This window comes from Delphinapterus leucas, chromosome 17 (genome assembly GCF_059928025.1).
Source record: "Delphinapterus leucas isolate spDelLeu-1000000601 "Yukka" chromosome 17, BTC_Dleu_Yukka2, whole genome shotgun sequence".
Taxonomy (NCBI): domain Eukaryota; kingdom Metazoa; phylum Chordata; class Mammalia; order Artiodactyla; family Monodontidae; genus Delphinapterus; species Delphinapterus leucas.
Genome location: NC_143145.1, coordinates 78,350,575 through 78,378,111, shown reverse-complemented (window position 1 = coordinate 78,378,111; position 27,537 = coordinate 78,350,575). Strand labels below are relative to the sequence as shown.

At 42.5% G+C, this 27,537-nt stretch overlaps 1 protein-coding gene across 11 annotated transcripts in view; it reads left to right on the top strand.

Annotated features, from left to right (window-relative positions):
* The window catches only part of CHD7 (chromodomain helicase DNA binding protein 7), a 178,729-nt gene that overhangs the window by 125,660 nt on the left and 25,532 nt on the right, over positions 1–27,537 (top strand). For 7 of the 11 annotated variants that reach the window (XR_016388556.1, XM_089899123.1, XM_089899119.1 and 4 more), the window contains 13 exons: positions 4,651–4,765; positions 7,997–8,080; positions 9,526–9,663; positions 9,746–9,867; positions 10,216–10,459; positions 11,672–11,848; positions 16,013–16,156; positions 17,373–17,628; positions 17,763–17,903; positions 23,352–23,562; positions 24,220–24,415; positions 24,702–24,869; positions 25,066–25,245. Coding sequence is in view for 10 of the 11 variants with exons in the window: in XM_089899123.1 (XP_089755249.1) it covers positions 4,651–4,765; positions 7,997–8,080; positions 9,526–9,663; positions 9,746–9,867; positions 10,216–10,459; positions 11,672–11,848; positions 16,013–16,156; positions 17,373–17,628; positions 17,763–17,903; positions 23,352–23,562; positions 24,220–24,415; positions 24,702–24,869; positions 25,066–25,245 (2,176 nt within the window). In the remaining variant the exon portion in view is untranslated. The remainder of the gene's footprint in view (positions 1–4,650; positions 4,766–7,996; positions 8,081–9,525; positions 9,664–9,745; positions 9,868–10,215; positions 10,460–11,671; positions 11,849–16,012; positions 16,157–17,372; positions 17,629–17,762; positions 17,904–23,351; positions 23,563–24,219; positions 24,416–24,701; positions 24,870–25,065; positions 25,246–27,537) is intronic. The other 4 variants (XM_089899122.1, XM_089899121.1, XM_089899120.1 and 1 more) reach the window with 2 other exon arrangements.

The window sequence follows — 27,537 nt, the reverse complement described above, 5'->3', positions numbered from 1 at the left end:
CTATTACACACGACAGTCGCTAAGTGGTGATTTAACAATTCCATCGTTCCTCCTGAATTTACTGGTCGGGCTTCTGCTGTTAGGAAGAGCTTTACCTTCTTACCTATCTGCTTATTTATAGCTGTGTGGACTTGCGGAGTCTTCTTTCATTCAGTGCGTCATAGTTCCTTACCGTCCTACCGTTACTTACTTTGCTCACATTATCCCAGATCTGGCCGGTGGGAGCCCCTGCAGGCTGTCTCCTCCCTTCCTTTTGTCTTGTCCCCATCCTTCTTCGAGCTCTTCCTTACTTTCTGGCATCAGAGGATGTTCCTAACCCATTTGCAACTTCCCTATTTAAGTCCTGGAACCAATCGTTTCTCTAAGGAGCCTTGGTTGTTTTTTACTGGAGAAGGGCATTTAGAAACCAAGATTTGGGTACTAGGTGTGCTCATTGCTGCTGGGGGGTCATTGCTTCCAGACCTCTCAGTGGATGGGGCTAGGAAGGGCATGCACGTGCATGTGTATATATGATATGTATGTATGTATGACATATATACCTACATATGTTCCACACACATATATGTTTGTTATATATACACACATGCACGTCTCTCTACCTACCTCCCTACCAACAAGGAAAACCAGTGCCTTTATAGTGATACTTCCAATTTTATTTCAATACCACAGGGTTCATTCTATTCTTTCCCCTTCCAATGTTAATAACTCCATTTTTTCGACTATGAGAAACCTGGCTCCTATTTTCCAGAATATATTTTCTTATTTGTTAATCCTAGGGTATATAGGAAGTGCTTTCAGAATTACTAGACCATATTTCTGTGAAAAAGAAGCCTGCTAACTAGTGTTCATTCAGTATTGGTTTAGAGTTCTTTTGTCTTTAGCCTGATGCTGTAGAGACTAAATGCTTTTTCCAGTATTTCCTCAGGTTAGTTCTCCTCCCCGACCCCCTTCAGTCAATGTTATTTGCTACTCAGTTTGGTTCATTAGCTTCTGTGTTTGTATTCCATTGTAGGCCGCCCCCACCCCCATCCTTGTTGATTTTCTTTTCTTTTTCTTTTTGCTTTTTTCCAAGTTCATGAAATATTAACACGGTCCAGTAGTCAGAACTGTACGCAAAATGATGCCCAAAGAAGAGTCGCCATCCTCCCTTCCTTTCCACCTCATTCCTACTTACCTTTTCATTAATCCCAGATTTATCCTTCCTATAAGTTTTGGCATGAATGTGCAGATAGATACTATTATTTCCCCTTCTTCCTTAAACACAAAGGAATAGCATCAGTACACATTTGCACTTTGCTGTTTTCACAATACTATGTATACTAAGTTATTCAACATCAGTTCATAGCATCTTCCTCATTCTTTGTTACGACTGCCTAGTACTCCTTTGCATGGCTGTGTCGTAACTTACCCAGCCAGTCTCCTGGGTATGCCGGCATGTAAGTGGCTTCTCATATCTCACAGTTACAGATAATGCTGCAATATATATTCTCATGCCTGTGTATTTGCGAATTGTTGGAGGCATAGCTTCAGGGTGAATTTTTAGAATAGGGATTGCTAGATCAAAAGGCATAACATAAATGTAGTTCTGTTAGACATTGCAAAATTCCCTTCCAGAAGTGTTGTGTCAGTTTGCATTCCTACGAACAGTGTAGGAGAGCACCTATTTCCCCACAACCTTTCTCCAGTGTAGTGTGGTGTGTTTTTTTGTTGTTCTGTTTTTTGTTATTTTTACTTTTTGTGGGAAGTCGTATTTCAGTGTGGTTTTAATTAGCATTTTCTTTTATTGTGAGTGATTTAGAACATCTTTTCATAAATGTAACGACCACTTTTGTATCTTGTTCTGTCAGTTATGTGTTCCTGTCTCTTGCCCATTTTTCTATTGTGCTTCCCTCAGTTTTTAACAGTTCTTTATATATGTGGGATATTAGTCCTTAATCTGCGTTATATGTTGCAGCTATCTTTTCCCAGTTTCCGTTGTCATTTGGCTTTATTGATTGTTGGTTATAGCATTGTAAGTGTTAAAAAGTGTTTTGTATATTGAGATTTATTAATCTTTCCTTTTATAGGATCTGACATTTGAAGCATAGTTAGAAAGCCTTTTCCTACCCCCTGGTTAAAGAGGAATTTGCCATGTTTTCCTCTAGTACTTGAATGGTTTCATTTTCTCTGTTTATTAGGTGCTTGATCCACTGGTGTTTACTCTTGTATATGGGGTAAAGCATGACTCTAATTTTTTATTGTTTTCCAAATATTGTTGTTCCAGCACCGTTATTAAAAAGCCCATCTTTGCCCGGGTGATTTGAGATGCAATCTTTATCATGAACTGAAGATACATATTTATTGTATCCATATCTGTTATTTATTCTAATCCTTTGCTCTGTCTCTTCACGAGTCAGTAGCACACTATTTTTACTCGTAGAGGATTTACAGTGTATTTTAATATCTGATTTATCTAGTTTCTCCTAAGATGTTTCCTTTTTAGTGTTTTCCTGGATGTTTTGCGTGTCTATTTTTATATATAAATCTAGCATTCACTTGTCTAACTCCATTAAAATGGTTGTTTATATTTTTATTTACATTGTGTTAAATCACAAATTTATGATTTATGATGTTGAGTCATGCTATCTAAAAACAAGGATGTCTTTCCAGTTGGTTCAACTTGATTTTCGTATCTTTTAGGAGGGTTTTAAATGCTTCCTCATGCAAGTTTCACACACTTCTTGTTAAATATATTACTAAGGATTTTATCTTTGTTGATACCGTAAAAGAGGTTTTCCCTAATGCTATTTTCTCTAAGTGGCTATTATTTGTGTGAATGGAGACATTTGACTTCTGTCTGTTAATTTTATATCCTGCTGCATAAGGGAATTATTTTATTTTATTATTTGAATTAGTTTCCTAATTGATTCTCTAGGGTTTTCCAGTTATGCAGTCATGGCATCTGCAAATAAAGATAGTTTTACTTCTTGTTTTCCAATTATCACTCCTCTTGTTGTCTTCTCTCATGTAATAGCATTGGCTAATGCCTGGAATATGATATTGAATAGTAGTGGAGATATGGGCACCCTTGCCTTGTTTCTGATCCTAGAGCAAAAGCCTGTGGTTTTTCTCCATTGAGTTAAAGCAGAGTCACTGCCAGAAAGTTTCAGCCCAGTTTACAAGAGGGAGAGCAGGGCTGGACCCACCTGCTCAAGTGCCTGTGTCTCCCTTGTGGTCACCCTGGCAGTGCTTTATGGCAGGTTCACCTCAGCCGAGACAAGGGTGCTGACTGCACACATGCCTTTTTCTGTCCAATAATTAGGAGACTAGACTAGGTGATTTTTATAATATTTGGTTTCGGTTATAGCAGTATTGCAAATTATTTATTGAAAATTTGGAAATTACACGTTGAAAGTAGAAGATAGAATATTTGCCATCTTACCACCCACAATGATCATTACTAACATTTTGATGCATTTTCGTCTAGTCTGTTTTCTCTCTCTCTCTCTCTCCCTCTGTGCGCAGCGTTTCTATCAATTCATATCTGTACAAGGTATATGTATTTAAAGTCCTTATCTCCCTTGGTCAATTGCAGAAAGACTAAATCAATCCTACCTATGAAAATGCATATTAGACGTTACATAAATACAAATGATGTGATATTTAATGTCAGAAGCCTTTTCCATATCGTTCATTATTTTTTGAGAGATTTTATAGTGGCTGCATAATTTCTAAGAGTAGTGGTACCTTGATTGTGAAAGCACCTCATTTCTTTTTAATGTCATCACCAGAAAGAGAAACAAGAGACAGTCGAGGCCGTGGAGCGGGGTGGGGGGGTGGCAGAGAGAGGATGATAGTACAGAAGAATATTGAAATACCAAACGAAAAGAATGTCAGAGGTACCATAAAACAGTAACTATATACCAGTGAGTCTTGGGGATGGACAAGGAAGGGTGGGGAGTATTCAAGTTCAGGTCAGAGAAGACACAGCAAATGCTCAGCACAGGCCTGTGGCAAGTCTGAACGGGAGGAGACTAGCCAGTGCAAGGAGAGGGTAGACAGTAGGGAGTGAAAGATTCACAAGGGACCCCAAGGGGCATCAGTCCTCTCAGAGCTGGGAGACGGGAACTGACCAGGAGCTGGTTGGGGACAAGGGAGTTCCAGAGCTGGTGGTGGCCCTTTGCTGCCCAGCAGCTGTAGAAGGAGGGAGTTAGGTTTACCTTCGCTCTTTTAAATTTGAATTCTTTTACCTTGACAGAAACCTTTTATTTCTCAATTAATGATAAAAGGCTCAAAACGAATTCATAATTAAGGCCACCCTGTAGTGCTAATTGTTTTGTATTGAAGTGTAATCCATTCACTTATGAAAACAGCTTGTCACTAGGTCATTTCCTTTTCTTTCTTTCTTTTTTTTTTTTAATGGGAGGTGGATAAGAGAACTGCAGGCCCAGGACAGAAGGCAAATTTTAGGCATTATTATTGATTTTCTTTTCTTATTCTCAAACATTAGTAGTTATATTGAACGTGGCTTGGCAACCTCTGTGAGTAATTAAACAGGTTATTATGTTAATTATCTGTTTAGTTCATTTTGGGGGGGAATGATAATGAACATGTATAATAAAAGATTAATTATCTTCTACCTGTTTCAAGGATATTATTTTGTTCTTTTAGCTCTTATCTTCATTGTCAATGGGCATCTGTAGAAGATCTGGAAAAAGATAAGAGAATTCAGCAAAAGATTAAACGATTTAAGGCAAAGCAGGGCCAGAACAAATTCCTTTCAGAGGTATGGAAAACCTGGTTAATTTTCTAAAGTATTTACATTTTTAAAATGTTCTGAATTTTGAATTTTAGGTCAGTATATTGTTAAGAAAAACTAGTTTGCCTCATTTGGTGCTGTTACTTGCATATCGGTAACTGGTTATTGCTAAAATAATTTGTAAACAGGAAATTTCTCATTCTTCCTGTTGCTTAGTTCTAGAAGATACTGGTCCTTATGATATTATGTGGAAATATGATGGTGTGATTAAATCTTGTAATGAAAATACAGTTAGTAGACAGTGAAAAAAGTAAGTAGACAAAAGTCCTATTAAGATTTTAGCAGGGTAGAAACGCTACAGTGAGTATTAAGTATAAGTTCTAGGATATAAAAGTTTCTTTCTGCTGGGGGAGGTGTGTGACAAATTTCTTCTGTTCAAGTCAGTGCCTAATTACAGAGAGTTTTCACTGAACTCCTTTTCACAGATTATGCGCTGTGGTGCAGGAGTTGATATAATATTCTAATACCTTTGCCTGCCCCCCTTTATCCTGGGTTATCAATTACGATGAGAAGGTACCCATACCTAGGGCAGGGAAGAAGTCCTGCGTATTTTACGAAGTGCCAGGTTCCCCTCCAGTGTAGTCAATTACATTGACAAAATGCTCTCACAGAGTGCTTCCTGGGGTCCCTGGGCTTGTGACCACCAATTTGCTTTCACTTTACAGCCTGAAGCAGATAAAAGAGAAACCTTCACATTGAAAGACTAAATTGGCTGACTTATTAGTTTTCCTCTCCATAAGGGAATTAACAGAGTGCAAACTGTAAAGAAGTGTGAAATTTGATGGAAAATAATACCTGCTTCACTACCAACTTCACACACACCGACCCCTTGTTGGAGATGGGGGAACGGGGGACCGAAGAAAGTTCCGTAGTTTTATGTCCTAGAGTCAATCCTTATACCCTCAGGTGACAGGTCTGGGTTCTCCTGGAATCTGATTTCCACGCCCCCAAAGGCATATTGTAAAATCTGCACTGGATGGGAAATGAGGTGGAGGGGATTCCGCCAGACAGATGTGTCCATGTCACCGAGCACCAGCCTCCTTGCCTGCAGTGGTCAGCACCAAGGGGTGCAGGTGCTTGGATGGGACTCACTCCCTCATGTCCTGGGGAATATGTAGGTGATTCTTTCTTTGAAAGGACAGGTTCTGAGAAAATACTAGGAAGTTCTGTTTTTCATGCCCCTTAATGAAACTAAAGTTAAATGTTTGTGATATTGGGCAAGTTGAAATCCTTAGCTTCCTCCTAGAAAGAGACACTGTACATTCTACTGATGTTTTTGTGCATCCGTGTTAGGAAAAGGAAAGAGTACTGTGGTTACCCCCACCCTGCTCCTTAAATCATGGTTCTGCTCATTAAGTTTATTTGTGCTTCTTGGAGTCAGATGCCCTTCAGGGACGTGGGCCCGGCCCGAGGTGTGTAGTCTACCTTTTTGAGTCTATCTCTGGTAATCACCTGTACCAAGGCTGAAATACATTATCTTGCTGGTAACTTGGCAGCTAGAGATCTCAAGTTTTGTCCTGAATGGAAGTAGCATAAACTTGAGTCTGAAAAGGTGATCTGAAGGTTAACAGAGAAGGATACCAATTCTCTTCCCCTCTTTCTTTCTTACATACACACACGCACCCCCCGACCCCCACCCCCCGCTCACCACACACACTGTTTGTCATGTCCCGTAGATGGTCCTGGCTTCAGGTGCCCGAGGGTTCTGCTTCTTTGGGAGTTTTAGTTATGACCACCTTTGCATTCTCTGTTTCACCTTAGGCTTCCTTTTAAGTCACTGCAACTCAAATCTCTACTCAAAAGGATTATCAGAACTGGACATTATGTCACACGCGTGGTGGCATAGATTGCCCGCTTGAAGGATAAACGTGTTTGGGAGTCAAGTTAAGGATTTTATTTCAGTAATGAAAGATTCTGTTTAAGAACAAGTTGTCTTAGAGCTTTTATCAGAAGAGCCTAGTTTATGGACAGTTCTAGTGCTTATGCTTTATGTGAATAATACATAGATATTGTGTGCCTAAGTCTAGAAGCTTTGACAAAGCCAATACATTTAATATATGAACATTTTAAATTAACGGAACGTTTCAAGGGTTTCTTTGCCTTCGTCATGAACTCTGTGTAAAGGCCTGAGGCAGTTGAAACACATTCTGGTATTTCTGGCTTTTGTTTTATAATTCACAGTTCAAAGCATCCAGACTGGGTGCTGTAAGTGGGCCCAGGGGCCCAGGGAATGTTTGTTATCCTCAAGCCAACTGTGACCAAACGGCCCTTCAACCTGCAGCTCAGGGGATACAAAGAGTATCTAAGTGGCTTGTAATATGTCTTTGCCAAGCATTTGAATGAAGTTATATTACTGATAAATTAATCTCTAGAAACACATAATAATGTGTCTTTTCTAACTTGTCTGACTCTGACTTGCTTAAAGTATGGCTTAGTCTGTAACTTCCTCTTGAGCCGCATTCTGTTCTTTTACATGAGATAACTTTGCAGGCACGCAGCCTTACTTTAGTTTTGTAAAGATTGTTAATATATTGGCTAAAGAGCCCAATTTTTAAAGCCTCATTTCTTTATCCTTAAGAGATTTAGCCAAATGCTCTGTGTTCAGTACAAATAAATCATTAGAACACTTAGATGAACGCCAAGACTGTGCTCAAATGAGGTACTAATACTGATTGGCAAAGACGACCAACCATCACAAGCTCTGTTCACACCAAAATATGGAATTCACTGGTCTCAGCGTTTTTAGCTTTCGAATAACATTCTACAAATGATGCTGTGAGGCATCAGACAACTCCAATAAGTTATGAGACTCCAACAGCACTTACTGTGCATGGCTCTGAGTCTTCATTGCAAGCTGTGGTTTCAAGAATGTCAAATGCATTGTGTGCCATAAGCCTTTTGGATTGCTCATTAGTGAATTATAATTTCACACTTCATTTAAAATATTCTTAAACATTTTCTCACAGTAAAAAGGTTTCACACAGTAATTAAAAGACCCAGTTAACAAAGCCTGAGAAGTCTGATTTCCTCATGGGGAGTGATTTTGCTAAATTGTAGCATTTCAATTAATATAATAGAACTTGCCAAATATAAATTTTGTATTGCTGTGACCCAAAATATTATTGCCTGATGAAAAGTGAAATAGTGTCTACTCTGAGGAGTTAAATAAACATTTTACCTTTTTTTCCTTTGGTGTAGATTGAAGATGAGCTTTTTAATCCAGATTACGTGGAGGTTGACCGGATAATGGACTTTGCACGTAGCACAGATGACCGGGGAGAGGTAACAGAAGATCATTTGTATTAGAAGCCATTGACTCGGAGAGCTTATGTGTGCTTATGGAGGATGATTGTGGACTCCTAGATCTGGTTCTGGTCGGGGCCTTGGGTTATGACACACTTGCTCTAAACTTAACTGAAATTTATTGACCTACTATTAGTTTTAGGACTTAATAATCACTGTAAATGTGTTGTTTTGTTTAGTCTGAGAGCTTTTTAAAAGAAGCCAGTTTTCAGTGTGAAGCAAATAGACTTTTTGCACGGTTCCAGATACGATCAATAAAGGATTCAATATATTTTGGTATAAATCTATTACGTAGCATGAATTTCCCTTATAAACTAAGAGTGCTCTTAGAGCAGAATGCAGTGCAAAGATATTTAACATTGGACGTCCTTAGTGAAGCTGACGGACCTCATTTAATGTGGTGCACAGAAGATACTATAAAATCTTTCTCTTTATGAGATCCCAGTCTAGGCATGCCCAGGTTGCTTTGCAGAACCCTACGAGGCTGTTAAGGACAGTCGGTAGGGCACAAGAGTAAAGACAAGTCTAGCGACTTCTGAGCATTGTGTCTTAGTAAGTCTATGCCCGCCCGCCATGAGGTATGTCATTCCTAGCTTCTTCTTGTAAATTAAACTTTGTAAAGGTTTGTATCTTGCTTGTCTAGTGAGTCTGCAGTGAACTCCCATTTTACTCCAAACTCTGTATCACGAGGTCCACGATGTTTCAGAGATCGTGTCTGTGACATGATGTTTACCTTTCTAGTTTTGCTAAGTTGCACTTTAAAAGAAAATTTTTTTTTCCCCATCGTATATTTACCTAGTACAGCAAATGTTTGTAACATCACAACCAGGTCAGTGTACCTTGGTCCTGAGATGAAGATCAACAAACCAAAATATTTTCAAGAAGAAAGACAAAGGAAGCCCTGTTGATCTGCGTTATCCAAACTGTTTTGCTCTGCAGTCTTTCTAGAGCTCAGACACATTATTTTAAAGTGATAGCATGCAAATAGTATCTCTTTAAGAAGAAGGCAGAAATCCTAATAAATTGAAGTCTGTTTCTCATTCCTTAAGAAAGTAGCCAGTTAGGCAAATATGTAAACACACCAAGATGGGTTACCGCATAAGTCTGAATCAGACGCCCGATGATTTGCACAGATAAGAATAAGGCTCAGATCCGGCTTTGTTATTTGCTAGCTATGTCTGTGTACTTTTTTGGCTTTTGAACATGACTTACCAGTGGCTTAGATAAAAGTCAGTTTGTTCTGATAATATTCAGTAATATTACTTCCAGTTTAGACTTGAGACTCCGTAACTAAGGACTCCTCTCGTTCAGTGGTCATAGTTCTGAAACTTCTCCCAGCTCCATCTCACTGTGTCTGGGGTAGTGTCTGTCGGTAAGTGCAGTAGAGCGTGAACCCAACTGTGCTGTGTTTAAACCCGGCCCAGCCTGTGACTCACTACCTGGTGAAGTGGTGCTCACTGCCTTATGAAGACAGCACGTGGGAGCTGAGGCAGGACATAGACCAAGCCAAGATCGAAGAGTTTGAGAAGCTGCTGTCCCGGGAGCCGGAAACAGAGCGCGTGGTAAGGAGGGCGAGTGGCGGTGGTTTTAATGTATGTGGTCTCTGAGAAACCACTAATGGGACTTTTACTATATTTGAAACAGGAGCGACCTCCTGCTGATGACTGGAAGAAATCGGAGAGTTCCAGGGAGTATAAAAACAATAACAAACTCAGGGAATACCAGTTGGAGGGAGTAAACTGGCTACTTTTCAATTGGTACAACATGTACGTAAAATGTGGGTTTTTTTCACTTAAAAAAAAAAAAAGCCTACAGTAGCTCTCTTGTCGTTATCAAGTATTGATCAAATATAGCTTAACATTTTAACTCGCTAATAGAAATTATTTTAAAAAAAGCAAGCACTGGAAGTATGCTTAATATTTGTTTACTTAACACGTATTAATATAGAGATTGCTAGAAGTGTGTAGCAATAATTTTTATGTCTTAGAGCATTTTGTTTGAAACTGTATTTTGTTGTATGTAAGGGAACGTCTAAGGCATGCATTTATGAGTATGAAAGCACTGTCTTGTGTGTATACTTACTAAAGTTTCCTTGTTTTATTTCCCTCCCAAAGGCGAAACTGCATTTTAGCAGATGAAATGGGTTTGGGAAAAACTATCCAGTCCATTACATTTCTCTATGAGATATATTTGAAAGGAATCCATGGCCCTTTTTTAGTAATTGCCCCATTGTCCACAATCCCCAACTGGGAAAGGGAATTCCGGACCTGGACAGAGTTGAACGTGGTTGTGTATCATGGGAGTCAAGCTAGTCGTCGGACCATTCAGTTGTATGAAATGTACTTCAAAGATCCCCAGGTAAAAGCATCACAGGCGGGCGGTCCTTAGGCTTATAGACATTTTAAGGCGTTGGATGTTAAAATGGTCTCAGACCTTTGGCAGCGGAGGTCTAGATTTTGCAGATAGAGAATTTTGCTTTAGATTTCTTACCCAATTTGTGTTTGTCTTATAATTCCACATCTTTTGCTTGCAGCTCTTTATTTTTATAGCCTTGGTCATTCTAATGATTAGAATGAATGAAATTTCGTTTTACCTTGGATGACTGCTAAAAATCATTTAATGTGTTGATATGCTAATTTGGTTTATTTTGCAAGCCCTAGAAGAAAGCGAAACAGAAAATGGAGTTTTTTAATGTGAATGGAAAGAATATTGTGTTATTTATTGTTGCTAGAAGTGAAAAATATTAGGTATGTGGTATTAACTGGTACATTGAATGAAATATACCCAAAGGGGAGAATTTATACTTTGGCTCTTAGTAGCAACTGCTATGATTTTTAACTAATTTTAGTGACCTGTCTGCAATTATCCTATGATATTGACAGTGAAGCATTATAAATGACAAAGAAAGAAGAATAAATAGTATATGCGAAAATAGTTTTAAGCAATAGGTGGTAAATGGAAGTCCTATAGCTGGAAATGGGACAGAGTTTTGTTGTCTATGTTTGTTTAGCTTGAGTGTAAAATCTGCCCTACAATTAAATACTTAAAGGAGAAAAAACCTAAAATCTATTTTGGTGTTGATCTTTAGATTTGGGAAATTGTTATAAGTTCTGTCCTGAGTTGAATGTTCTTTTCGTGTTAGCACGTTAAAAGTAAAAAGCAAGTTACAAAAGTTTAGATACATAAATAAAAAGTTTTAAAAAGTAAAAGCGGTTTTAAAAAGTTGTCTTAGTACATAATCTCTTTGGCCTTTTACCTTTTGGAGTCTGTAGGATGTAACTAGAATGGGCCCACTTAGTGACTCTTTACTGCGTGTGGTCTGTAAGGAAATTGGGTTGGAAATTGTACTAACAATTTTCAGACTTCCTTGAAAAAGGTAAGGTTTTAAAACTCTGTTGTACCATAAGAGCTTAAAACCTCCAAAACACCTTGAAAACAAAGTATAAGTGTTATGTAGAATAAAGATGTCCCCAAGGGGATCAATACATATATTTTACTGCTGTTTATTCATCCTTAAAGTTATTAATGTAACCTTTAATGCTAAGTAATAATCCAGAGTTGTTCTTGTAGGGTCGCGTGATAAAGGGGTCCTATAAGTTTCATGCCATCATCACTACGTTTGAGATGATTCTGACCGATTGTCCTGAGCTGCGGAATATTCCCTGGCGCTGCGTGGTCATTGATGAAGCCCACAGGCTGAAGAATCGGAACTGCAAGCTGTTGGAGGGACTCAAGCTGATGGACTTGGTCAGTGGTCATGTTGGCGATTCCCTTGACCCCGGATAGAATTGTCCCTGACTCAGTATTCCCGTTGCTCTGAATCTGAATGATACCTTTGAAGGGTGTTTGCAAAACCAGTCAAACGCTGTGATGTACGCTCCTGCGCTTCCAGTGACTTAAAAGTCGCTGCTGTCCTCCTGATTCTCACGCTGTTGGCTGGTGTCTTTGCACGGTTGTATCACAGCAGAGGATAGTCATGGTGTTTTTCACTGAACTGAGTTTCCAGTATTTGCTTGTCCCTTTTGTTTGTAAATACTGCCACTTCATAAGCTGTTGGGCCAAATGTTAGCTCCGTGACGATCATCCAGTTATATTCCAGGGCTCGTAGGTTTTGGCGTCCAGGGGCCAGGAGGACTTGTAGGTGCAAATTCTCAGTAAGTTGAACGGATATCTGGAATTGGTTCAGTTCGTGCAGACACTTAGAAGTTTGGGGCATTGCAAGACCTTGCGTTTGATCTGGAATTTCAGACACGTCTATCCCATACTCTTCCAGCTTCCTAAGGGATAGTCAGGGCTTCCTGATTAGATTTTTCTAGATTTCTTTTTCGGTAGGAGTATCATAGGAAAACATATTGTAGAAGTGGTGGAATTTGACTGATTTTCCTTTCCACACTGCTGTATGATTTTCTAGCAGAAATTACTACATGACTCAGTCATCCTCAGGTTTCTTTTCACTCTATAGTTTACAAGGTGGGTTTTGCTCACTTGTTTTTATTTTTAATGTACATTTAAGAAGCAAAGATATTGTTGTTTAGCATGTCTTGGATGTTTTGATGAGCTTTTCAAAAATACAGAAAGATTTTTTAAATCCCTTTAGTGTCGACTTCTATAGATTAATTTGACCTCCTTTTAATCGAGAGTTTGAGATGGGAAGGAATATGCTATATGTTCACGGCTTGTAAATTCCTTACTGAAGACTGGTACCACCGAAAAGAACACTTAAAAGCTTTCTGTTGCAGCTGGTTCTTTGAAGCAGCTTCTTTTATTCCTAAATTAAGGGGATTGGATTAGCCAGCTATTCTTTTAATTAACAACAAACAAAAATCTAGTTTTGTTTAAAGGAAAAGGTCTGACTGAATTATCCTATTTCGGATGGGATTTCCCATCCTTAAGACCTTTCTCAGAGCAGTTTCGTATTATTTGGTGTTCAGTCCACAGAACGAATTAGAACACTTGTAAATGGTGAACAGTCTTGAAGACATGAATAAGCATGTGGAAAAGAGAAACTCTGTGGCTGTATTTGGTCTCTCTAGGTGATATTTTAGTCTTACATTGAAGTAAACCTATTAATGTTTAGGTGAACATTAATTCTCATGAAATATCTAACTACGTCTTCTGAGTAGGGACCCATCTTCACAGTGGTCCATATAAGACACGGTTATGGCACCATTTCCTGAAGTCTTAGATAGTCATCTCAGTTTATTTCAGTTGTTTTCTGTTATTAGTGTCTGTGCTCCCAGGTAGTAGATTCTTAACGGCAAAACAGCCCTTCATTGGTGAGCACAGTTCGTTTAACTGTCAACATCAAACAACCTAATTGTCGCTGGGAGATTTCAAAGGATTTTCTGTTGTTTATAGTAATACTTCATTGATGGATTAGAATTTGCTACCCAGATAATTTTTCTGTTACACATTGCAGTGTTCCCAAACCACTTTCACATAATGGCGCATATAGAAAATGATATTTGTATATCATACCGGGGTAAGCTGAGAAGGGCTGGCCACTACTGCAGGTGACCGGCCCTGGGGTCCTGAGTGTCACAGCCGTGCCGGCTGCCCCAAGGACTTGGCGTACCTGTAACTCATTCATGTCTCACCATGGGAAGCTCTGATTAACAAATGAACAAAATCATTCTTTTTTCTGATGATCAAGAATCTTTACTTTCACAAGAATTGTTTTCGAGATGGAGCACATTATTATTGTTCAGAGTTAGAATATAATTATATTTGTCCAGTTCTGAAGAGCTCATTGCCTGGTCTTTAAGTCCTTCCTTAAAATATCCATCATGAGAACTTATACACTGGCCACTTTTTGTTCATCGTTTCTAGAATAAGGCACAGTGCACATAATAACTATATCCAGCTGTGGAGCAGGTCACAGGGAACTGCTGTTACCTGCACTAGACGCAGTTATGATGGAGGTGATTCGGGTTGTCTTTAAGTGCGTTCTGAGAAAGGGAGGACCAGTGAATGTTTTCAGCTCTCCCATCGCAAAGGAAATTCTTGTGAAGATGCTGGGATGAGGGACATTTACGGTCCCCACTGTCCTCCACGGGAGCCCTGGAAGCAGGGCCATCTCCTTGTCCCTTCTTGACAAGGAGGGGACTCTCTGGAGGCGGCAGTAGTTCTTCGTGGATTCTGTTATCTCATCTTTCATTGTCAGGAGGCCTCACACAAATTAAAGACTCTGCTGAAATGAAATCAGATGGACGCCACTCCATCAGAGCTAAAAAGAATGGTAACGTTTTCAAGCCAAAAGCCTAGCTGCTGACATGGTTGAGCTTGGAGATGATAAGCTTGGTAGCCCGTCTCTCACGTGACATTCTGTGACACCTGTATATTAATTGTATGTTACATAATAGTTACTTTCAAAGGGAGACCTGGTTTTTTTTTTTGGCTACCCATGCAGCCTTACCAAAGGGTCATATGTGTAATCATTCAGTGAAGCTGGTTTTAAACAGCCCTTGAGGGGAAGCAGCATAAAAAAGTTGTTCTTTCCCCGCCGCCCCCCCCAAAATAAGTTAATTTTGAAGTTAATAACTTAAAAGGCTTTTTCTGAAGTACTGATATCTGGTTAGCGGCTCAGCATTTCACTTGGTCACAAAGGATATAAAAAAAGCCAGGAGACAATCTTTAGTACCCACACAGCTCTCCCACAGCAATAACTTTTCCTGAATGTATGGCAATATTCTAAACAATTCTTGGATGAAGTAATTTTGGACTTGACTACGTCAGGGACCGTGGCCCAGGCTACTCACCAGTATGGTTATACGTTAGAAGATCCTGAGTTGATTTGCAAGCTTCTTACTCTTTGTGAATTCAATGAGTTGGAAGATGATGAATGATGGTCTGTGTGTCTCCCTGAATCAGAGACCTCTTATTCAAAAGGGAGCAAAGGAAGAATAAAAGCAAATTGAACTGCTTCACCTCGCTTTCACAGTACTCCATTGACAGATAAGACACGGTAGGTACTGAGAAAAAGAGCGTGCCCTTAGGTGTATCACCATCCAGGGTTTACTGAGCACATACTCTCCGCTCGGCAACCAAGCCTTATCGGACTTCCAGTTGAGTCAGAATATTGCTTTTGAACCTCCTAGAAGGTGTAGCCACTTTTTTGAAATAGCTTTAGTAACTGGACGGTGTACCAGATGGCCAAAGTAGAAAATAATAAGGCCCTTCAGATTAATAAATTCACCGTCGTTAAGACTGGTCACCATTGTCGGATACGTGGAAGTGTGAGGACAAGGGTACAAATGCATAAGGAAAGCTGGAGAAAGAGCTCGTAAACAGGAAGAATTGCCTTAAAGAAATACGTACCTTGGTTCAAGGAGACAAAGTTAGAAATAGCATCTGTTTACCAAAAAAAACAAAAAAGTGATTGTGGTATTTAAAACCAAGCTGACCTCTTTGCTAGTTTGAAATGTTTGCAGAAAAAAATAGTTTTTCATGTGCTGTTGCCTGTGGAAGACCTTCTTTTGTCTCTGAAGTGAGTCATGCAGGAAGTAGACGGGGAGGGGAGAGCCCTGTCGGTGTGGAGAGCAGAGAGAAGCATGCGAGCTTTGTCTGAGCCTAGGGATTTGAGGAAAAAGCTTAAACTTTGGTGGGGAGAGAAGCCTCAAGATGTAGGGGACCTGCGAAGCCACAGCACCAGAATGTTTCCTGGGACCTAAAAATCCCAGGAAAAAACAAAATGGCAAGACACGTTTACGGGGTCCGGGAGTCTATCTGAAGCAGGACCACATTTCTCGCATCTCCGCCTTCGGATCTAACTCCTGTATTTTACGCAGGGCGGGTGCTGAATTTCAGCGTTCCTGAGTGGAAGTCGGAAAATGCCTGTGTCGAGAGAGGCTTTGGTGTTAAGAGATGCGCTTTGTTATGATCTGCTCAGTTGCTCTCCTCGCACCCCTGTAGGAACACAAAGTGCTGCTGACAGGGACCCCGCTCCAGAACACCGTGGAAGAGCTCTTCAGCTTGCTTCACTTCTTGGAACCAGGTCGATTCCCTTCGGAAACCACCTTTATGCAAGAATTCGGTGATCTGAAAACCGAAGAACAGGTACTGACCAAGCCTCCTTTGTATTTCAGTCACGTAATTGAAGATTAACCCCCGAAAGGGCAGAGCGTTAAGATTCAACCATTTAAAAATGTAAATTATATCCATTCCCCCCCGCCCCCAGCCAACCTCAGTAGACGGGTGAGCTTTACACCCCCTTTCCTTGGACATTCTGAGTCTTCGTTAAGGTGGTGTTCTGATTGGTTTGTTTGTCCCTTTGCCCTCCGGAAGCGCTGTCGAGACTCAGAGAGAGGTTCCATAACTGTTCATGTACTTTTCAGCCGCTGTGCTATTGATTTTGGTGGTTTTGCCATGTATGCTTTCGGGTGTAGTGTCAGAAGCTGCTGAAATTTGTCGAGCCGTTTCCCTCCTGGAGTTCCGAGGTTCTAGTCTTATTTCTTACTTGGTCACATTGCTTACTTTTCTTGAGTCTACATATGTTCATTTAGAAACGTGGGTCCAAACTACCTTGCAGGATTTCTGTGAGAAATAAATACGGTATTGCATATGAAAAGTGGTCGGTTATTTCGTACATCGTGAGAGTTATGTTGGTGTTGGTTATTAGGCTGTATTTGAGATAAACATGGAGATACGCTTGAAATCTTGGTCTTCATGTGCCCCCTTCCCTAACTTACTGTCTAAAACCTCTTAGCTTAGTTCAAAGTGGAGTCTGTTTTGTTTTGTTTTGCTTTTCTTAAAATAAGAGCTGTCGGGTGTGCAGTATCCTATTGCCAGTCAACAGAAAAGAACAGAGGGGGACGTCCCTGCATGCTGCATGCTCATTGGTGCAGGGACCGGACAGCTCCTTGTCTTCCTCACGCTTTCTATCAGCTCTTTCTAGAAAGGAAGAGAATTGAAGTGTGGCACTCCCATGACATTGTCTCTTCCTTCCTCATCATCACAAAGGCTTAAGACAAACAGAAGGGAAAACTAACAGAATTAAGTGGGGTTCTTTCCTGCTGTGTTGTACCGTTCAAGCCTCCTGGCTGTTCAGGACTCCTGGGCAAACGAAGTAGCCCATCGGAAATTGGCCACGCAACCTTTATGCACTCTGTTATGACACCTGTAATGTAAGATCAGTGCTTCCATACCCTTCCTGGGCTTTGACAAATGAAAATGAATGGTAAATAAATACGAGAATTGTGGTTTTTCATGTTAGTATATGTTATACCATGCAAGCAAGTCATGATACCGGTATTTACTTGAGGTCCTTTTTTAGGTGCAAAAACTCCAGGCTATTCTAAAGCCAATGATGTTGAGACGTCTCAAAGAGGACGTGGAAAAGAACTTGGCCCCCAAGGAAGAAACGATCATCGAAGTCGAGCTAACAAACATTCAGAAGAAATATTACCGAGCCATCCTTGAGAAGAATTTTACGTTTCTTTCCAAAGGTGGTGGTCAAGCTAACGTCCCCAACCTTTTAAACACTATGATGGAATTACGGAAGTGCTGCAATCATCCCTACCTTATTAACGGTAAGCTGCCCGCCTGGCACCTTGTTTCAGTAATTGTCCAAACCCCAGAAATCCTTTTCTCCCTCCAGACTGATGATTTTACGGTTCATGATCATCCCAGTGTGGGTTTCATCACCTTCCTATTCTTCACAAAGCCTCCTTCTCTGTAGCCGAGGGTGCAGAACTGTTGTCCCCGCCGATCCCTGAAGCAGGACCTCCACGCACCTCTCCTGTGTCTGCATCTCACCCCTTGAAGGGAGGTGTTGCTGCTTGGTGGCTAGAAGTCATCAAACATGGTAACAGTTAAAGAGAAATTAGCCCCTGATTGAGGTTTCCCTGCTCTGTATGTGTGTGTGTTTAGGTCAGAGAAGTTAAAGAGCAGCTTTGGAGTGAGAGGCAGCTGTCAGCTGTCTCAAGACTTTGATGGGAGAAAAGTTCTTGCAGTCTTGAGGCCTCTAGCATCCTTTCTCTAAGAGTGAGAGAGAGGTTATCTCGAGTGTTGATAATAGTTGGTTCCTGGTGCTGACGGATGCTTCATGGTTTTCCTGTTTTCTTAACTAAATTGATAGTGTTATGAACTGATATGAGTAAAAACCTGTATCGTACCCTTCCAAAAATCATTAGAGGAATAAAGCTTTCATGCCTATGATGTGTAAGATACTCTGGGGAATACAAGAACCTTCAGTTTGTGAGGGACTGAGATTAGGAAAGCTGTTAGAAAGCGATGGCATTGAGACAAGGATTTTGCCAGTCAGGGTTGGAAAAAGAAAGGGCATTTAGGCTGATGTAATCCCATGAACAAAGAGAAGGAGGCAAGAGAACAAAGGGGGAACCTGCCCAAAGTATAAAGGACGCGTAAGAAACGGTGGGACAGTGAACCTTAGACACAGTGGGACCTTGTGGGAAGCCCAGATGCTAGCTCGTGGAGTTTGGGTGAAGCTTGGAAATGATTAGAGATGTGATTCAGGATGATTGATCTGGCAACATGGTATAAAACGGACGGGAGTAGGGAAAGACATACAAGCAGAAAGCCCCGCTAGGAGGCGACTGCTGTAGTCCAGGCCGGAGTTAATATGGGCTAAAGAAAAGTGATGGCCAGCTAAATCAGGGTGCTTGTGTGCAATTATAATTGGCCAGCAATTCAGTTAGGTTCCTTTCCAGGGGAGAAGGAACAAAGCCAGGTTTGTCATTATCACACTCCATGAGGTTCAAGCACAGCTAAATTAAAGAGTTCCTCATCTCTCCCCGTTGCGTAACTACACACGTACCGACCGCCTCACATCCAGAAGCTGCAGTTACTAGACGACAGAGTAGTCCCCACCTGGGACTGTCTCGACGTAGCACACGAGGTCGTGGCTGTGGTGTGACATCAGTGGATGTCTTGTTCAAACTTTGCGCTTGTAGCTTGGTCTTTAAAGAGAGTATCATGTGTGATCATTGCCTCTTTAATGCTGCCAGCCTGCTAATTGCCATGTGTTTAAGAGCCTGTGAGGCCACTGTGGCGAGTGTCACCAGCCTGGTCCTGAGCTGGGGAGATGGAGTTGGGGCTGAAGGTGGTTGATGGTATGAGTAAAACTCTGGTGCATGGACACACGCACGTGAGAGAGACACACACACACGTTTTCATTTAATGTCTGTAAAAATTTTTTTAAAAATGAGGCACGGTAGCTTCCAAGGGGAGAGAAAAGGCACTAACAAAAGCTGAAATGCTGTAGCAGGACGTGTGGGAAAGGAATGTCTCCCCAGTGGTTGGTAGAAATCCGCCCTAGTCCCCATCAGTTTACCTTGTCGGTTTACATGCTAATCCCGTGCCTTGAGCACTCTGAAGGGGGCAGCCCACCCCAAACCACCGCCCGGAGGTCTCCTCCCTGGCTGACGGCTCTCCAGGGTCATCCTGTGTCATTCCCTGTTGGCAGAGGTTCTGAGGACTTCCCAGGTGTGGATCCGTGGCTGTTGTTCTGAGTGGTCACACCTCGAGGTCAGCTTTTCTGTCCTGACAGCAAGTTACAAGGTGTCTGTTAAGCAGGCATCCCTACACGCCTTCACGTTGGGAAATTATAGTAAAAAAACATACACACATGGGCGCACCGGGTGTTACAGCTGCCCAGATGACCTATGTAAAGGTTGTGTTTCAGAGGTTGACCCAGGGCCAGGACTGTCTGTCCTCATCCACAGCCTGGAGAAGGAAGGACAGAAGCACTGACCCAATGCCAGCTCCACGCTCATTTATCGAGCAGTTACAGGAGGCTTTCAGTTTTGAAAATTAAACTGACATTTGGGTTGGTTGTGAAAGAGCAAAGCAGCCCCAGTCAAATGAAAGTTCAGTTCAACAAAGCACAACATTTCTGTGATCGTGGACAAGAGAAGCAACTGTTTGTGTAGGTTGAGAGCGATAACATCAGCAAAGCGGAAAAAACATTAGAAGTGATTGTAGAACACAAACTGTACATAAATGAGAAATGTTTCTAACATGTACTGAGACTTTTAAGAGCATCGAACAGTGTTAGGCGACCATAATAAACGCTTGGCAAGTGCTGCTAGTTGTTTTTCTTGCTAAAAGTTGAGCAGGTAACTGTATGTTACCGTATGTGAGAGTGAAAATGATGTTGAAGACTTGGTAGGGGCCCCGATGTTTCAGGGCGACTTACGCATCCTCTGTTGGTGGTGGGGCGAGGGCGGTGGAGAGCCGTGGGCAGAAAGAAGACAAGACTGAGCTCACGTGATGGAATGAATTTCAGAGAGAAAATGGTAATCTGCAAAAGAAAATAGTTTCTTGGGCTTCCCTGGTGGCTCAGTGGTTAAGAATCCGTCTGCCAATGCAGGGGACACGGGTTCGAGCCCTGGTTCGGGAAGATCCCACATGCCACGGAGCAACTAAGCCCGTGCGCCACAACTGCTGAGCCCGCGAGCCACAACTACTGAAGCCCGCGCGCCTAGAGCCCGTGCTCCGCAACAAGAGAAGCCACCGCAATGAGAAGCCCGCGCACCGCAACGAGAGTAGCCCCTGCTTGCTGCTGCTAGAGAAAGCCAGCACGCAGCAATGAAGACCCATAAATAAGTAAAATTTAAAAAGAAAAGAATTTCTTGTTTGTTTGCGGCTAATATAGCCAGGTGACATTGCAGCTCCTGCCCTCACAGTGACCATCTGTTTAAGGGAACAGACTTCCACACTTCTTCAAGTTATCTCTGACACACACACACACACACACACACACACACACACACACACTTTTAAATGTAAATGCAGGACTTTAGGGCAGTGCCAACGGTGTATTTGGGCTTACCATAACCTATTTCCAGTTCATTTTCTGATTTGATATTTACAAATCTAGCGTCAAGGTAAATCTTCAACTGGTGAACTTGAAAATTCGGCCTTGTAATGACTTAGAAGGTAGGTGCTCCTTCCCTGCCCTCTTGTCTTCAGCTCTTCTGGGCCTAATACGGTGCTACAGGAACCACATAGGAACTATGTTCGCTGATAGCTCTAAGTGAAGTGTTCTTGGTGTCAACTGGCTGCCACTCTAAGAACCTGAATTCACGGCAAAGAGCTGAATTGATCAATTCAGGAGGAACTTCTGTCAGATAAGAAAGAGTGTATTTTAATTCTGGCTACTTTTGATGACATGAGAAATCATTGGTAGTATTGAAAAAGCAGGCAAGTTATTTTTGTCATATAAATAAATTTAAAATGAAAAGATTAAATTTCTCTACTAATTAGACTGAACTTATATTTTCAAATTTTTTACTAAAATAACTCAAACATGTTTATTTTGTCAAAACGATTATTTCATTTTTAAAAGCTGATTCACCGACCGTTAGCTTAAGCTAAAATGCTGTATTTTGATTATGGACTGTAATCCTAATATGAGCAAAAAATAACCGCCCAGATGTTATGAGTAAAATCTATTTCTGACTTGCAGAGCTTGTAGTATATTATCCAACAAGAGCAAACTTTTTGAAAAGACCTAATGTAATATATGGATGTAAATCTGTTTTTCCTGTCTCCTGAGGGCCTTCTTGTCCTGAATCCGGAACCTAGATTTCTAAATTTCTTGCCTTGAAAAACATCATTCAACTTGACGCAAGAGTATTTATTCAAGAATATTCTTTATTCAAGAATATTCCTGCCGATTCTCTTCAACAGCATTTTGGTTTTTACCTTTTCCTAGTAAAACCTTTGCCATTTGTTTCACTTAGATTAACATCCTGAACGTTAGCGTTTTATCATGTGGAAGGGGGAGGGAGAGACAGCAGTTTGGACCCAGCCGGCATTTTCTGCCAGGCCCTTCCTGAGAAGCAGCGATGCACTTTGCGTGGACCTCAGTGCCCGGTCCAGGCATTAGTGACTTTAATCTGGTCTCAGTAAGATCCTTTGTTGATTAATAATGAACAAGCTGTGTTTCAGTGTGTGACCGTGTCATGACTTAACTTGCCCGAGTGCCCTGAAAACGGGAATGGAGGGCACTTCTGTCCCACCCACTGCTGTGTGCCACCGTTCTGTCCTCACGGCTCTGGTGGCCCAGCTCACGTGACCTTTACACCCTGTGAGGGTCCCGTATCCCCATCCTGTGCATAGTTCGTTTACGTTTAAAACCAGTGGTAAGAAGAGTAGTTTAAAGTTCCTGGTACCGTTTAAGGCTGAGGACAAATCCCATTAGATGGTTTTGTTTGTATTTTCCAAAGGATAGGTGACCACCCCTCTGTGCCCAGGGGAGAGGGGCTGGCTGAGCACAGCTGCCGGCCCTGATTGACCGCCCCCCCCCCCCCCGCCCCCGGCCAGCGCGGCCGAACCCCTGCTGCCTAATTCTAGTTAAGCCACTTAAGCGGCTGCAGGAAGCTCAGCCTGCTGCTCCCTGAGCCAGCACGTCTGGGGTCAGGGGAGGAGGTGGAAGGGCTTCCATCCCTGGGAAGGTCCCTCTCTCTCCAGGCTTCTCTCTGATGCACCCAGGTCTTGGAGCAAAGCAGAGGTCTCTTGTGGGGCGATGAGAAAAAGAGGGTTAGGTATAGAAGTCTTTCATGAAACAGAGGTCGGTTTTTGTTTTCTTAAAGCTTTGGATAATTCAGGGTAGAAGTTTTGTACCTTAGGAACTCACCAATTGAGAATGAACGTGGAGGGAGCTGCAGAGACCGCAGTAAAGATATGCTCAGGCACCCTGAGAAATCCCTAAAATGACCCTGGAAAATGGGCTTCCTGTTGTCGCAGCCCTTTTGGCTGCACTAAGGCGCAGTTGGATGCACAGACGTCTGCCCTTTTGCGCCGTAACTGTTAGAACCCTGTTCCCTTGTCTCTTCGTTTCAGAACAGATCCTGTTATTTGTGTTTATATTCAGCTAGTAAACAGTTCTTCCCTTCTTTAGCATTTTAGGTTCCAGGTTTTCTGTAGGTATCTGGCCCTTGGCTTGTTTCTGCCACTTCTGGCGTGACAGTCTGTTGTTGAAATTCAGTTTCTACAGACAGCAAACATTTGTTTGTTGGAAAATGTGGGGGGTTCCCCCCCCACCACCACAAACGCCTAAATGTGCTGCGCTTAAAACTTTGATCCCTTCTGTACTTCCACGGTTCTGTGTAGACCCTCCTTGGAGCCGGTGGACGGATGTGTGTTCATAAACACGAGTGCGGCCTCCCGGCCCTTACAGTTTGCAGTGGGTTTCGAAAGCAGGTTCACTGTTCTTACTACTAAAAACAGTATTCCGTACCGTAACAGAATATTCCAGCGTTCCCGTTATGCTCTCCAATCTCTGCAGGTGCTGAAGAGAAGATTTTGGAAGAGTTTAAAGAAACACACAATGCCGACTCTCCAGATTTTCAGCTCCAGGCGATGATCCAGGCTGCTGGGAAGCTCGTGCTGATTGACAAGCTGCTGCCGAAGCTGAAGGCCGGCGGCCACAGGGTGCTCATCTTCTCCCAGATGGTGCGCTGCCTGGACATCCTGGAAGACTACCTCATTCAGAGACGGTGAGGGCCGCGCACCGGGGTGGCGAGCTGGGGTCAGAAGACGGGGCTCCATGCGCTTCACCTCCAAGTGGCATGGTGGGGTGGGGGTTGTTTTTTTTTTTTTATAATTTTTTTGGCTCTACGGCACGGCGTGTGGGACCTTAGCCCCCTGACTAGGGATCGAACCCGTGCCCCCCTGCAGTGGAAGCTCGGAGTCTTAACCACCGGACCGCCAGGGAAGTCCCTTGAAGTGGCGTTTATAGTAAAGGGGACGGAGTAGGAGACATGTCACACCTCTTTTTAAAAGCTATAGATGGGCATGACGGCTATTCCATGCGACACGTGCTTTTGTGGGCAGTTCTGCTTTCCGGTTCTTTCCTTTGGCTAGGGGAGAACAGTTCTTACCGAAAATTGAAATTGTTTGTTGTTTCACTGTTGGAGGTGTCGGCCCTTTTCAGACACTCGAGAGGAAGCAGCAGGAACTTTAATCTTTGGGGCATTCGACCAGTTGTATGAAAAACTACAACAACACCTATTTGCTCTGAAATTATTTCTGATAAATAATACCATCCTGTTAATACATATCCCATATTATAGTACTTTCTTTAAAACATCAAAAAAGGAAAAATGTATTTTGGCCGTTCGTCAGGCCTCCTTGTTAACACTGACATTTTCTAGGTACCCGTACGAAAGGATCGACGGCCGGGTCAGAGGGAACCTCCGCCAGGCAGCTATCGACAGGTTCTCCAAACCTGACTCTGATAGGTTTGTTTTCCTCCTGTGTACAAGGGCAGGAGGTTTAGGCATTAATCTTACTGCTGCTGATACCTGCATCATCTTTGATTCCGACTGGAATCCCCAAAATGATCTCCAGGTAAACATGCAAGAAAATCTCCCCAATGCCTCCCTCTCCCACTTTTGAAAGTCATTCTGCTATGTCAGACCAATAAATTAAAATCGTGTAGTCGCTCAGGCAGTGTCCCGTGATTGGGGCAAATGAACCGACTAGTAATCAATTTATTAATAATGTGACAGTAATTTCTTAGTGTGTTAACCCTCTTCTGTTAAACTGCACCCCTGTTTATTGGAACAGATGCTCTTATAACTGACGGTCGAGTCTTTTCTTTCTTTGGTAGCCATTCATTTCCTTTTTCTTCCAGGCTCAGGCTAGATGTCACAGAATAGGACAGAGCAAATCTGTGAAAATCTACAGGCTGATTACAAGGAATTCTTACGAGAGGGAGATGTTCGACAAAGCTAGCTTGAAGCTCGGTCTGGATAAAGCTGTCCTGCAGTCCATGAGCGGAAGAGAAAATGCTCCCAACGGGGTAAAGCGCGCCGCCCACACCGTGCATTCACTCTCGCTCCAGTATTTAGCTTTTATACTGAGAAATTTCCCGGCATCTGATTATCTTTGGGCCTCGATATTTTAAGCATTTCTTGTCATTAGGGTTTACCCTCTTTGAGAAAGATGAATCATTTGTTCAGTCTACAGACAATTCTAAAAATATTTCTCTAAAACAGGTACAGCAGCTTTCCAAGAAAGAAATAGAGGATCTTCTCCGGAAAGGGGCCTATGGTGCCCTCATGGATGAGGAGGACGAAGGGTCTAAATTCTGCGAAGAAGATATCGACCAGATTCTCCTCCGGCGAACCCACACCATCACCATCGAGTCTGAGGGAAAGGGCTCCACGTTTGCTAAGGTGCGGATCGATCCCAAGCGGCGGGTGTTCTGTGGCAGCGGAACAGAGTTTGTGTCACGTGCTCCCGGGAAGCACACGTAATGTCTGCTTTATGTTGCACGTTACGAGATGAGTGATTAACTCCCGCTCGATGGAGCCCCCCCGATGCACGAAGCACTCGTTGTGTTTTGGGTTCTCTTCTCTGTGCCGGGCCTCGGGGTCACCCTCACCTTGTCCCGGCCACGCTTCCTGCCTCGCCAGGCTCGTCCTTTACCTGTGTTCCGGCCCCGCCCTCTCTGCTTCTTGAGCCTCTGCTCCGTCACCCTCTCCCCCGTTTCCTGTGATCCTGACCCCTGACAGCCTTCAGACCAGTCAGCTCACCCCTATCTGAAGAAGACCCCATCTGTTTTCCGCTCTGGCTACAGGCCCGCAGCTCTTCTTTCGCAGCGAAGAGCCACGCGAGCGTTATCTACGCAGCTCTCTCCCCTGCCTCCCTTTCTGCTAATTTCCCACCTGCCAGCTTCCACCCCTCCCTCACCTCTCCACTCCATCCCCTCCGCCCAGGACCCCTTCTGAGGCTTCCCCCATCCACACCCAGGCCCAATGCCACGCTTTCATTTTTAACAACTCTATTGAAGTGGAATTTACTTACCGCAAAATTCCCCTACTTTAAGTGTACCGTTGAGTGCATTTCCCGTATTCACAGACTTGTACAAGTATCCCCACATCTAAGTTTAGAACGTCTCCATCACCCCAGTAACAATCCCCCCACCCCGCCTCCCGTCCCCTCCCCCTCTGAGCCCTGGCAACCCTTCAACTGCTTTCTGTCTCTCGAGGTTTGCCTACTCCGGACATTTCATGTAAGTGGAATCATACAACGTGTGGTCTTCTGTGCCTGGCCTCGCTCACTCAGCATGTTTTTGAGGTTTATCCATGTTATAGCACGCATCAGACATTCCTTTTTATTGCTGAACAATATCCCATTCTATGGTTATACCTCACTTACCACTTGATAATGGACATTGATTGTTGATCCATTCACTAGCTGATAATGAAATTTGGATTGTTTCCATTCTTTGGTTATTATGAATACTGTTGTTACAGACACCTGTGAACAAGTTTTTTGTGGACATATGTTTTCATTTCTCTTGCATATATACCGGGAGTGGCATTACTGGGTCGTATGTTAACTCTGTGTTTAATCGTTTGAGGAACTGCCAGACTGTTCTCTAAAGTGACTATGCCATTTTCCCTTCCTACTAGCAGTGTTTAGGGTTCTAATCTCTCTGCATCCTCACCAACGCTTTTCGTTGTCTGACTTTTTGATTATCGTCCTGTTACTGGGTGTGAAGTGGTAGCCCACTCTGGTCCGATCTGCGTTTCTCTGCTGCTGTTTAGCATCTATTCATGTTCTTATTGGCTATATATATATATATATATATATATATATCACATCTTTGGAGAAATGTCTATTCAAATCTTTTGAACAACTCTGAACTCTTTTGAGTGAGTTGTCTTTTTTATTGAACTTTAAGAATTCCAGATAAAAGTTTCTCATCAGATAATACAATTTGCAAATATTTCCCCTAGTCTTTTCCTAATGGTGTTTAATTTTAAGAAGCCCACCCATTTTCTCTTTTATTGTTTGTGCTTTTGGTTCATTGTTTAACCTTAGGTCACAGAGATTTGCTCCTGTGTTTTCTTCTAAGAGTTTTATAGTTTTCACTCTTAACTTTATGTCTCTGATCCCTGTTGAGTGAATTTTTGTGTGTGATGTGAGACAGAGGTCCAGCTCCCTCCTTTTGCCTGTAGATATCCAGTTACTTCAGCTACTTCAGTTGTCCCAGCTACTCCACTTGTCCCAGCTACTCCAGTCTTGAAAGGCTCTCCTCCTCTGGGCTCTGTGACCCAACACCTTCTCGCTCACATCTTTCAGCCTCTTTTCAGGTTCTTTCCTCCATCCTCACAGGCACCTCAGATTCAGTAGGTACCAAAGCAGATTAATCATCCCTGTCCCTCCACCCTCTGTTTGCACGCGTGTGCATGTACACACACGCACACGCCCCTGTTTTTACACCTGAGCCACACCTTTCAGATGCCAGAGTTGGGTGCTGAGGTTTTCCTGGCTTCCTCGTCCTTCAGGCTTCACATCCACTCAGATTCCAACGCCTTTAATTTTACCTCTTAAAGACTGCCTTCTAGGCTGTATCCTTTTCTTCATTTCTGCCGGTCTTCACTGTTCCTCCCTAAACTATGGCCGCAGCCTGTCCTCTTTGTTCTGCCCTCCCTGCTCCAGGACACCGCTGTGGTCCC